At 48.1% G+C, this 12,392-nt stretch overlaps 6 protein-coding genes across 6 annotated transcripts; 4 read left to right on the top strand and 2 right to left on the bottom strand.

Moving 5' to 3' along the window:
- Positions 1-347: 347 nt before the first annotated feature.
- OT_ostta07g03690 (unnamed product) lies at positions 348-1,163 on the top strand (the record flags this gene model as incomplete). Its single annotated transcript, XM_003080413.2, has 1 exon — positions 348-1,163. One exon carries the CDS (start codon positions 348-350, stop codon positions 1,161-1,163), a length of 816 nt encoding a protein of 271 aa, XP_003080461.2.
- Positions 1,164-2,184: 1,021 nt separating this feature from the next.
- OT_ostta07g03680 (unnamed product) lies at positions 2,185-2,862 on the top strand (the record flags this gene model as incomplete). Its single annotated transcript, XM_022983865.1, has 1 exon — positions 2,185-2,862. One exon carries the CDS (start codon positions 2,185-2,187, stop codon positions 2,860-2,862), a length of 678 nt encoding a protein of 225 aa, XP_022839489.1.
- On the bottom strand, positions 2,838-4,154 carry OT_ostta07g03670 (Clathrin adaptor, mu subunit, conserved site; the record flags this gene model as incomplete). Its single annotated transcript, XM_003080411.2, has 1 exon — positions 2,838-4,154. The coding sequence occupies one exon, from the start codon at positions 4,152-4,154 to the stop codon at positions 2,838-2,840; it is 1,317 nt and encodes a 438-aa protein (XP_003080459.2).
- A 1,426-nt stretch (positions 4,155-5,580) lies between these two features.
- OT_ostta07g03660 (Helicase, C-terminal) lies at positions 5,581-6,840 on the top strand (the record flags this gene model as incomplete). The annotated part of the gene is made up of 1 exon (XM_003080409.1): positions 5,581-6,840. One exon carries the CDS (start codon positions 5,581-5,583, stop codon positions 6,838-6,840), a length of 1,260 nt encoding a protein of 419 aa, XP_003080457.1.
- Positions 6,841-6,965: 125 nt separating this feature from the next.
- Positions 6,966-7,455, bottom strand: OT_ostta07g03650 (Ribosomal protein S28e; the record flags this gene model as incomplete). The annotated part of the gene is made up of 5 exons (XM_022983864.1): positions 6,966-7,018; positions 7,065-7,143; positions 7,197-7,242; positions 7,330-7,343; positions 7,453-7,455. 5 exons carry the CDS (start codon positions 7,453-7,455, stop codon positions 6,966-6,968), a joined length of 195 nt encoding a protein of 64 aa, XP_022839488.1.
- Positions 7,456-8,763: 1,308 nt separating this feature from the next.
- Positions 8,764-12,365, top strand: OT_ostta07g03640 (Glycoside hydrolase, family 2/20,immunoglobulin-like beta-sandwich domain; the record flags this gene model as incomplete). Its single annotated transcript, XM_022983863.1, has 3 exons — positions 8,764-8,952; positions 9,007-9,071; positions 9,128-12,365. 3 exons carry the CDS (start codon positions 8,764-8,766, stop codon positions 12,363-12,365), a joined length of 3,492 nt encoding a protein of 1,163 aa, XP_022839487.1.
- Positions 12,366-12,392: the final 27 nt, after the last annotated feature.

Raw genomic sequence — 12,392 nt, 5'->3', positions numbered from 1 at the left:
TTGCGTCGCAACGCCTGGATGCACTCGTGTGCGCCACACATCAGGTTTTTCACGAATTTTCGCAAGGTGGAAACACCCGGGAGTCGGTATGACGCAATGGCATGATAACGCTAAAATTCACAATGTATGAAGTATTTGGCGGTTCGTGACTCGTCAGTCATGTAGGGACTCTCCCAAGCGGCGTGATATAAATTTTTCCAAACACGCGATTCAGGGGCGGCGGCGTCAAACGGGAAGGCTCATGTCCCTTAGGCATCATAAGAGACCCCATGTTCCCTAAAAAGAGTCTGATTTTCCTTAGGAAGAGTCTCATGTTCCTTAGGGTGATCTAAGGATTATCAGACCATATGAATGGGTGCGTCTCATCGTCACGAGGCGTATTGCGTCGACGACGGCAAGTTGAAGAGCGCATCGTCGGCGCCCGCACCGCGACGGAGAGCACTCGAAGCACTCGAACCATGATGACACAGATATCACTCACGCTATCGGACGATCTCGCCGCAGAGTCGTCGGAACAGTCGAGTCCCCTCGCTGATCTCACGAGTGCAATCTCTCAACCGACGCGCTCAAACCGTCAGTGTGCGTCCGGCGTGTGCGGAAAACGCCCCGCGCACGCCCTCGCGACCGTGCTGAGGCTCGCCGCAGACGCACTTGATGGCCCTGCGATGACCGGGGGCAAAAAACGCGCGCGAGGGCGCGGTTCGCCGATGGAGTACGAGTACGGGGCGACTGACGACTTTGACGACGTCCTCGCGCCCGCGAAAAATCTGTTGCGCTTGATTGAAGTGGAAAAGCGTTGGGATGTTGGACAGAAAAGACCTGCCCAGGGCGACGCGGGGGGTGAATGGATTCTCCTTGAAAAGCACAACACAGCGCAAGAAGCGAGGGCCGCGGCGCTTCTTCGTCCGAACGGCGTGAAATTCAAGAGCGTAGTCGAGCATCGCATCGACGATGACGTCTATGAGCTCCTTTACCACGCGCCGCCATCGCTCGGTGCCTTCCGCGGGCCTACGTGGCATGGTGCCGAACACGTGCGCGCGGACGTCTGCCCACCCCGTACCCCTCGCCCCCAATCGCCACCACCCTTGCCCCCTTGCCCCGTTTTTTACCCACTTTTTACCTCTTTTCACACCCTTTTACCCCAAATATGTCTTGAGTCATAACTCGACAAACGATTTCCGTGATCGGGCAGAGCAGGAGGCAGAGCTGCGCGCAGAAACTACTGTTCCGTCGTCGTTGGTGCACTGATCGATGCGAAACTTCGTTGAATGGTGTATAGCATCATTTTACACCTACATGCTTGATTCCAGTGCAATGCGCTACGCAGAGTCGACACGGCGTGCATTTTAATGAAGAGTCTCATTTTGCTTAGAAAAGCCTAAGGTCTCTTAAAATGCCTAAGGGACACAAGACTCACCCTGCGTCAAATTATCGTATGGTTTAGGGTTTAGTTTAGGGTTTAAGGGTAATCGTATGGGTAAACAGTATACTTATAATGTTCGGACAAATGGCGTCTTCCTACCTACCCTGGAAATGGGGGCATCTTGCACCTGCAAGATGCAAGTGCAATGCAAATTGCGGCAGTTTCGGGGTGTCTTGCGCAAGTCCCCCGCCCCTAACTCGAGGCTCGAGCCCCAACTAGGTTGGTGGCATCACGATCTATGAGTCGTGATGCTGATGCGCATCACGATGTCGTGACGGAGGTCGTGATTCTATATTGAGAGCATGTAAAGCCTATCATTTGCTGATATTGACAGGTATAATTACATGATAGGCATAACGTGACTGATAATAAGCTATGTCGGCACCGGTTTCGAGGAAATACAGCGATGATAAGTAAATTGTGTCACTGTTCTAACCCTAGCACCCCCTCGAAGAGCGTCGCTGCAAGCTTGAAATTTCCTCCAAGGTCGCATCACGATCTATGGGTCGTGATGCTGACGCGCATCACGAAGTTTCGGGTCGTGATGCAGATCGTGATGCCGATTTTACCCAACCTAGAGCCCCAACGAGCGGCGCTCGAGCTCTATAGAGCGGATTTTGTAAACTGACGAGCAAATGTTCACTACAATATGTGATGGTAACCCGCGGAGCCATATTTGTTCTGGTACAAAACTGTTTGCCAATACGAATTGCCTGGTACACTGGTGCAAAAAAACTCTGGACCAGCTCGTGCCGCCCTAAATGACACTGCGAACGACGGAGTTGAAAGCTCTCTCGGACTGTTGGTCGGACATTCACGGCACGTATGCATATTTCGCAACCTTCCATATGAAACAAGTAGCCAAAGTATCGACTTCGTGGTCTAAGGCCGAAACTTTAACTCTTCTGTGGGAGTTGAACCGCTTTGCTGGAGGTGGAAACCCTGATGTTCCTTACACTATGAAATGCCTGAAGATAGCAGCCATGCTACCAAACAAGCTTACTCGGGACGTGGCTAACCGGATTCGTCAACTTGACGAGGCTCCTAGACTTGAGTCAGCTAAAAGTCTTCCTCTGCTATTGCCTACTGGTGAATCACAACGATTCAATAGTGAAAATGCTAGGGGAATTTCGCAGTACTTCAACGACCATGGGAACTGCAAATTACAAAATTATCAGAGCAGACGTGACTTATTTACAATGAACGATGAGCTGATACTGAACGCAGAGAAACTTTTAGCTGCTGGACATGCAGAACAGAGTAAAGAAACGTTAGCAAAAATTCTGTGCAATTTACTGCAAATGAACTTAACGCTGCAACGCAGAGGCTCTATGTACACGAAAATGCCTCGTATGCCAGTTGAGGTTGACGCACGAGTGGCTAACTTGGTAGTTCATTATTGCTCATCTGTAACTCACTCTCTGAACCGGAAGGCGTAGTCATCAGAGCGCGTAATATACCGAACCCAAGGCAACGCTGTGTAACCCTCCTTTTCAATCACCTTAAGGTATTTAACTTGCAGTCCACTAGCTGTGGTGTACGGAACCTCAAAACTGACGCGAACTGGAACACTGGTCTTCCTACGTGTTTGCTTCACCCCAGTTGATGGTAGATGTAATTTAGCCTGTAACTTGAACTCACGCTTACCTTTCACATTCTTTAGAGTCCATGTTAGTACATCGTCTTCCGGTTGATAGACTACCGAGCCATGACTGCACTGTATTTCTGGTGAGGTTGCGTCTGCTGCTACAGGGATCTCAATCCGAACGTTACTCGCCATGTTTTGTTCTTTGAAAAGTGTGGAAAGGTTAACGGTGTACTCCACGGTGCTAAGACCTGTTGTAGTTGTGCTCGCATGGATGTCTAAAAGTGGCTTCGCAGGGTGCAAGGTTCGATATGTAAGTAAATCAAACGTGCCGTCAGGCGGAGTGAAGCATATTAGACCCCTTGACCTGAACGCACTGAGATCTACACTTGGGTGAAAGTTCACGTCTTCAAGTGTCCCAGTACCTATTGCTGCAGAGTGAACCCCAGCGGCACGTATAGCTCGTTCATTTAGGCTAAGGTGACACTTTGGCATTCCCGAAAGTTGTGACCGCAACGTCAGTGTTCCTGTCAGAAGTGAACGCGTTTCTCTCCCATGAGCATCCACAAACAAGCTACAGCTCTCAATCACATCTAAAAATACCTCATTCTTTTTGTAAAATATGCCATGTTTACGCCAAGATGTAGCGGTCGTTGCGGCCGAGAGCAAATGCGGTGTCTCAAAACGATGAGCGAGGACCTTGATGAACTCTCCAAGTACTGCTGAGTCCGTAAGTTGTGGATAACCGTTATCGACGACCTCATCAAGCAGTTCGTAAATTATGACAAAATTATCCCGGATAGATTCTTCGATGAAACAATCGAAATATGCGCTGAATACATCTATTAGTTTGTGGAGGAAGATAAAAGTAGCCATGTAGTCGGTTCCAGTTTCCGCAGTGCAAGCTATTAGAATGTCATTATGCGTGACGAACAACATGCATACATGACTTTGCGGATCGAACACTATTGGTACCGAAACACCATTGTCCAAGTTGTAAGCGAGTCTTTGAATTAGGCGTCTCAAACAAGCACATGTTATTTCACCTCGCCAGTCCCTTGATAAAAGTAGCTGATAACTTGAATTGAGTATGTGGAAAGAGGAACAAACAGGGGAGGTTGTCCCCTTCACACAGGTTCTCTCCATGTGACTGTCCAATCGTGTCGTTCTTTCGTTCACTTCTGCCATACTCAACTGAGATATTCTGAACCTTCTCTTGTAGTCACCTCAGATGCGCAGCTGCTAGATCGCTCCTCTGTTTGCAGTGCGATACTGGGCTAGGGATGAGCAAAACGCGTAAGTGGCCGTGGACTGCGACCACTGGTACAGTACCAGTGTAGGCCTGCAGCGTACCGGTGTACCAGGTATTTCGTATGGGCAAGTAGTGTTGTACCAGCCGATTTTGGTACGTAACAGGAAATTCCTGGTACAGGTGATTTTGAGCCCGTCGTCGTGGGAAATCCCGATTTATTACTCATCAACGAGGCTCTGGCGCGTGAAAACGACCGAGCGCGCGACGAACGAGACGAGCGAGGCGCGCGCGAACGCGAGGGTGCGACCGGGGTTTAGCAGCGCGGGTTTAGGCGCGACGTGTTTGAAATTTGAATTGATGATTTATGAGCAAACGCCAGCCGTCGACGCTCGATGACGCCCGTCGACGAAGCGGGCGCCGCGCCGAGGAGCGATGACGAAGCACACATTCGACATCAGAGACGTGCGAGGTAGAAGAAAGTCAAGTAGCCGTCGGTGTCATGGTAGGTGCTGACAGCAATGGTGATGTTGGTGTGATCGGATATCAGTAACCCTTCAAGACTAGAAAGGATTTAAGAGATCTAGTCTGTTAAAAGACCTTGACTCCTATGGTCCTTACTAGCCCTGAAAGGGCGCGAGCTCGCTCGGGATCGGTTACGCGACTAGACGATTTAGCCGGTCAATACGTATTCTGCTGTCAATAAAAAGATTTATTTGGTCTCTTTACAAACACGCTCGGTTGGGCGCTGCAGAATGGCCCCATGCATGGGCGCGATCGCGTAGCACTCGTACGCGATACCGCGAGGAATATTCCCAAACTCAGAGGGTATATTCCTTTCCTTCTCCTCAGTTCGAAAACCGTGATGTGTGTCTGTTTCAGGCCGTGCAGAGTCCACAGGGACGTCAGAAAGTGCTCAGATCTCATAAACGCCTCGTATGGTTAAACAGTATAAAGTGTGTGACTTATTCATCTGGGAAGTGTCCACATATTTCGCCTATTTGTATCATGATGGCCAGGAAATTCCTGGTATACGCATTTCGGAAAGATTTATATATCACGGGTTCAGAGAGTCCCCCAGCCTTGATCGAGTCATGAACCGCCAAATACTCTATACATTGTGAATTGTAGCACTATCAGACCATTACGGCATATCCACACCCGGGTGTTTCTACCTTGCGAAAATTCGTAGAAAACTGGGTGAACACCGTGTCGACCGCTAACAAGCACCACGTCACTTGTGTGCTACCGCCACAGTCGCTAGTACTAGGCGTTCGACGCACGCTGCGCTCTCATAGATCGGTCCTGCGTGCGGACTCACAAATGTTTTCGTCACTCGACAGTCGGCTTGAGAAGGCACTTGATGAGTTGCAACTTACTCAGCTGTTCCCGGTGCAAAGGAGCGTACTTAGCCGCGCTTATGCAGGCAGATTTGAACGAGACTTGTGCGTCTCGGCTCCAACAGGAAGTGGAAAGACTCTGGCATACATGTTACCACTAATTCATATTCTATCAAAGCGCACTTCAACAGAGAAGACGCTTGGTTTGATTGTTCTCCCCAGCTCTGACCTCGCCACACAGGTATGCAGTGTCGCTGGTCATTTCTGCGCAAAAGTTGGTGTATGTGTAAGGGTGACAGGGGTGAGAGGGACTCTACCGAACTGTGATTCACTACGTGTAAGTCGCCGGGCGCCGAAGCGTCGTTTTATCCGTCGAATGCAAGCTACAGCAAGTCACAGCAAGTCACAGCGAAGTGTACCCTCCACCCCACAAATACTCGTGACAACTCCTGGGGGATTGGTTGCTCATAGAGCGGCGATCGAAACTATTGAATTTTTGGTTATAGATGAGGCAGATAAAATATTGCAGCAGTCCCATCAAAACTTTCTCGCGACGTTGAACTCGGGGTTGCAACGGAGGCGAGAAGTTGATAGCGTGTTTGTGGGTGAGAGACACTCAAATCGACTGCAAATTCTACTGTGTTCAGCAACACTGAAAAAAACCGACCTTCATATGATTCGAATCTTCGCACCGGATCAAGTCAGAATTTACAAAAGTCAAGTCGCAGATCTTCCCAGTTGCATCTCAGAATTCGTTGTGTTCAGCGAAGCTGGTGATAAGTTTGCAGCACTTTTGTCAATATTGAAAGCATGTTCAAGCAGCAAAATGGTAATTTTGTGTGCATCAGCTACGCGAGCAAGGCATCTTTATGATCAGTTGCATCAGATCGGTTCGTTTACGTGCTTTGAATACAGTAGCATGGCCTCTCAACAGCATCGAGCCCAGTCACTGAGCGCTTTTCAGAAATGTAGGCGAGGTATTTTGGTGGCAACAGACGCAGCCACCCGCGGGTTAGATATCGAGGGTGTATCGATCGTTGTTTCGTTCGACCAAGCCGAGCATTTTCAGACGTATTTGCATCGAGCTGGTAGAACAGGCAGAGCAGGTAACCGCGGTATCTGCGTTACTACATGCTCAACAGGAGAAGATGCGAAGTCGTTTTCGAACTCTTTCGGACGACCTGGTCGTTTACTGTCTTGCCACGAAGCAAATAGTTTAGAGCCATTAGCTTGTACGATATAGAACACGAAATGGGAATTCACAGGACAGGGAGTGCACGAATATCTGCGTTCCTCACGCTGTAATTATTTCAAAGGGGAAGTAGATCTTCTGTTCTAAGTGTCTTCAACGAGCTGTTCGCCTGTGCACTAACGCAGACGACGAGCCTCACGTTCGGACTCCATCAATGTCAAGATATCTCCTGAAAAGTCGTCAGTAGAACTCCAAGTAAAGTAGTATCAAGTTACCCTCTCTCACAGGTCCCTTCACGTTCCGCATGATCTGTCTGTTCTGGTCGTCTAAAAACTTAACACGAACTTGTGTCACCTGTAAGATTTTGTCAATAAAATAGCGAACGCACGTTTCCATTATTATTCTACCTGGCCACGAGAGCCCGTCCGGCCGATAACTTTCATGACGATCGCTCTGCACAACAAAAGTGTGAGTTTAGGGTTTCTTAGTGAAGATGAGACATGACGAGAGCCGGCGGGAACCCGTGGCAATGCTACCTACAGTTTGATGGCGTCCTGCAAAGATTAACCAAAGATCGGTTTGTCAGTCCACGTACTGTACATGTCTTAAAAATCTTTGCGTTGTATCCAAAGACCCTGTTCGTCGCGTCAACACTGCACGTACCATTTGAGAAATGAACACGCGAAAAAGAGTGTCGTCGTCGAAAAACGTTCAAGGATTCGGTGATTTCTTGTAGGAAATCTGTGCGGAAGTATCTGTGACCACGCTCACGTGCGTCGCGACAAGAGAGTGTGAGGCTTAGGCGCCGATACTCTTTAGGAGAATGCTCCACGCGGGCGGGGCGCTAGGTTGGCTAGGATCATGATCATGATAATTAGGACGAATAAGGCCGACTAACAGCACCGATCATAACTAAAGTTATCGGCGAGTTATCGAAAAAATGGGGGTAACAGTACCGAAATTAGCATAAAGTTATTGAAATCACGTGATTTTGACGATAACTTCGGGGAAAGTTATCGTCAAAATTAAGGTTTGTCAATAACTTTTGGCGAGTCAGCTCTTGAGTTAATGAGGAGGTGGTCAAAGTTATGGAAAAGTTATCGAAATCAGCTGTTAACCCCTTGACGATAACTCGCGTAATTTGCCCAAATGTCCGTTAATTTGTGAACGCATCTTTAGTGACCGATGCAGTTGAATTGCGCAACATCTTCACCCTACCTGCCTCGACGCCGCACGAACGTTGTGAACAGTGACGACACCAATCACTGCCGATCTCGCCGTCTGAAAGCGTCTACAGCGTTCTCCGTCGTCCAAAAACTACTTTTTCCCATACATTTTTGAAAAAAAATTTCTGCGGCTCGGAAATTGCTCGATTTTACCGAAATTTGCCGCGCGCCGCGCGTCGCTACCGCGAGCGTTGAAACGAGAGGTTTGAACCAAAGGCACATTAATGCTCACAACGCGCCATCGAGTGACTGCTCGGACGGCGCCGGCGCGCGGGTCCAGAAAATCAGGTCTCCACGAATCCATATACCTTTTGAGGGGGGTATTTCCGGTTCCTGACTCGTCAATACATACATTGTTCACGTCACGGGCATTAAAGGCAAATCTTTAACATCGTATGGTGACCACGCGCCAGCGCTTACTTGTAAAGTTATCGAACCCTTGTGCTGTTAGTCCCAACGACGATAACTCTGTCATTGGTGCACCATAAGGTCGGAGTTATGGTCAAAGTTATCACCGGTGCTCTTAGTCGGCCTAATAATTATAATCGAAAATAGTATATGCATCGAAAAAAGTGAATTTAATTCACGTGAGCGTTTTCTCGCGCCGTCGCTCGTTTGTGAAATCGCTCCAGACCGCCCTCTGAAATTTCGCACACAGCCAGCACCATACAGCTACACCATCCTCGCTCGAGTGAGCGCTTAGGGCTGTTGGAACTCGACGCAGCGATATACTGCGTGGCAATCCAAGATGCTCTATGAATGCAACTGGGAAGCTCTCGTGCACTGGGTACTTCGGTGTACCGGTCTGCGAGCTGTACTGAAGTTGTATGATTGCTGGGTTTTTCGGACGTCAAGGATATTGGGTCTCCTTCTTAGGCTAGGCGAAGCTGGTTATGCGATGTTCTTTGACGTTTACGTACGAGAAGCACTCCACGGGGTACGAATTCATTTACATGCAACTTTTAAAGACTCTCGCTCAACGTTTGAAAAGGAACAAGGTACAGTTGGGCAGATACCTGACTGGGAAAATCCCACGATAGTGGGACGTAATCGCAGGTATGGTGTGGCTACCCTTGAATGTGTTCACCAATATTTAGACCTTGGATAAATAGACCAGCGAAAGGCACGACGTACGCTTTTACAGATGAAGCCGAGTTTGTCTCTTTCTGGCGAAGTGGAGGTTGTTGGGAACGCCGACTAACTTTGAGTAATGTTCGTTCTCTGAACGGAGTGTGGCAATTTAAACTTTTGTCGTACCCGATATCTTTAACAGGTGAATACGTTGCGATGGACTTCTCGACGAACGAATGGGATTCCATCAACGTGCCGTCAAACTGGCAATGTGAGGGATGGGATCGACCCATATACACCAACTTCCAATATCCTTTCCCGCTCCACCCACCGGTCGCTAGAACTCAGAGCGACTATTCAAGCGATAACTCGAGGGGACATACGAAGATAAGTGCTGTAAATCCAACTGGTGTGTACAGGCACTCATTTAACTTGGAGGATGACTGGAACGCAAAGCATGATAAAACGTACATCGTATTTGAGGGAGTTGACGCAGCTTTCCATGTCTGGGTAAACGAGCAGTCAGTCGGTTACTCTCAAGATAGCAAACTGGCCGCAGAGTTTGACATTTCTAGGTACATTCATAGTGGAGTCAATCAGTTGGTAGTACATGTCTACCGGTGGTGTGATGGCAGCTATCTGGAGGATCAAGACCAGTGGTGGCTGAGTGGAATATTCAGAGATGTGTATTTATATCGCAAGTGTCTCTCGCAAATTTCAGATTATAGTTTTCGCACGCAGTGCCAGGATCATCAAACAGGCAAATGGGATGTGACTGTCCAAGCAGAAATATGTGAGACGACAGAAGCATATTTCAAAAAAGTCAATAAAGTTCTTGTACTCCGTCTTTTGGATAACAATTTCGTTGAAATACATCAAGCATGTCTGCATGACTTTCGTATCCATCAGAAGATGCCCTATCTTGGAACAATGCACGATGCGTGTACAGAAGAAGTTTATCTCCAGACCAAGGTGCACTTCAGTCTAGAACACATCATGGAATGGTCTTCAGAAAGTCCAACACTTTACATGCTCGTGATAAGTTTAGAGACAGAATCAGGGGAAGTACTAGACTGCGAGGGATGCAGAGTAGGTTTCCGAACTGTACGAGTGGAAAACAAACAAATCCTCATCAACAACAGGCCAGTTCTTATTCAAGGTGTGAATCGGCACGAGCACTGCCCGGTGCGAGGCAAAGCAGTATCAGAAAAACTCATGCTAGACGATATTCTCCTCATGAAACACACCAATTTTAATGCTGTTCGAACATCGCATTATCCCAATCATCCGCGTTTTTATGAGTTATGTGATGAATATGGGTTGTACGTTGTCGACGAGGCAAATATTGAAACACATGGCTTTGAGTTTGGATTACATTCGACTCCTTATCTCGCAAATCGGCCAACTTGGAAAAACGCTTACATGGCTCGAGTTACGAGAATGTTTGCAAGAGACAAAAATCACTGCTCTGTCATCATTTGGTCACTCGGAAACGAGTCAGGGTGCGGTGGCGCGCATTTTGCCATGTACTCCTGGATAAAACACAATGACCAGTCTCGTCTCGTCCAGTACGAGGGAGGGGGCTATAAGACACCTTGTACAGACATCATCTGTCCCATGTATGCGCCTCCTTTGTTGTGTGCACAACTGGCGTCACAACCAGATTGGCGGCCAGTGATTTTATGTGAATACTCCCATGCTATGGGCAATAGCAACGGCGGGCTGCATAAATATTTTGACGTGTTTCGAAACCAAACAGGCGTGCAAGGGGGATTTATTTGGGACCTGATCGATCAGGGGCTTCAATGCTCCAAGGATGGAGTACAATATTGGGGATACGGTGGAGATTTTGGCGACGAACCAAATGATAAACAGTTCTGTATCAATGGTTTATTTTTCCCCGATCGAACACCTCATCCAGCCTCGTTTGAGGCGAAGTATCTCCAGCAGCCTTTGATGATAACTCTGCAAGCAGATCAAGTGCAGGTTCACAATCGCTACGCTTTCACGGATCTTGATCAACTGAAGTTCCATTGGTGTGTTGTCCTCGATAATGGCTATACACTTGCAGCTGGTAACATTCACTGCATCAAAGTGGGCCCTGGAATGGTTGCAAATTACGATTGGGTTGATCTTTTCCCGTCAGTGGCATCATTGTCACAAACAGCTACGGAAAGACGCTTAACTTTCGATGAGTGGTGGGTCGACATCACTGCCTCGTTTGTTGAAGACCAACTATGGGCAGACTCGCAGATGATCATCGCGAAGTGCCAGCTAATGTTACCAAAGCGCGTCACGAGCGTCTCAAAAGAACCCAGGCTGGAGAGCAGAGTTCGCGTGGAAAGAGGCTGCAATCGATTGACGGTAGATTGCCGCGATAGCTCCTACATATTTGACACCGCTTCGGGCAGTTTAGTTGAGTTTCAGTTTCGTGGCGAGACGCTGATTGATTCAGGACTCGCCCCATGCCTTTGGCGCGCGCCTACAGATAACGACAATGGAGGTTCCATTTTTTCGTTTGCTGCGCGCTGGGCACATGCAGGTTTGAATAAGTTGGATGAATATAAGACGAGTACAAGCAGCCGCATCAATGAGCACGGTTGTTTCCAGCTATTAGTGCAAAAGTCTCTCGGACCCACCAAGAGAAAACTTGTTTGCACTTTGTGTACTCGCTACACCGTCACTAGATGCGGTCATCTAGAAGTTAAGTGCACTTTCAACTTTGCACGAAATCTGCCACCACTTCCAAGAATAGGTGTGAGCGTTACGTGCCCGAAACAACTTCATCAGGTTGAGTGGCTTGGACTTGGTCCACATGAAAATTATCTGGATAGGAAGACGTCAGCTTTCTTAGGGCGTTATGGTGCTACAGTTGAAGAATTGCATGTTCCTTACATAGTCCCGTGTGAAAATGGAGCACGGCAAGGGACACGCTGGCTATCTTTAGGATCGTCAGAAAGTACAAACAAGTGCCTCTTCACGAGCAAGGAGAACTTTTCGTTCAGTGCGTCGAACTTCACTGATGAAGAGCTTGCACGCCGTGTACATCAACATGAGCTGCAGCGCGCACAAAGCATCAATATACATTTGGACGCTTTTCATATGGGGCTTGGAGGAGATAACAGCTGGTTTCCGAGTGTGCACCCAGAATTTACATCATCTATAACAACCAAAAATTATGATTTTGCCTTTGTAATAGCAGGGGTTGACAGCGATGACGCGCTGGATATGCAGTACAGAAAAGTGAGGTACACAGATGATGCAGAAGCAGTGGGATAAGTTGCCTTGATTCAGCCGAATGACAAC

Source organism: Ostreococcus tauri (genome assembly GCF_000214015.3).
Source record: "Ostreococcus tauri WGS project CAID00000000 data, contig chromosome 07, whole genome shotgun sequence".
In the NCBI taxonomy this organism is placed as follows: domain Eukaryota; kingdom Viridiplantae; phylum Chlorophyta; class Mamiellophyceae; order Mamiellales; family Bathycoccaceae; genus Ostreococcus; species Ostreococcus tauri.
The sequence above is the reverse complement of the archived record's forward strand: the minus strand, read 5'-3'. Positions and strand labels throughout refer to the sequence as shown.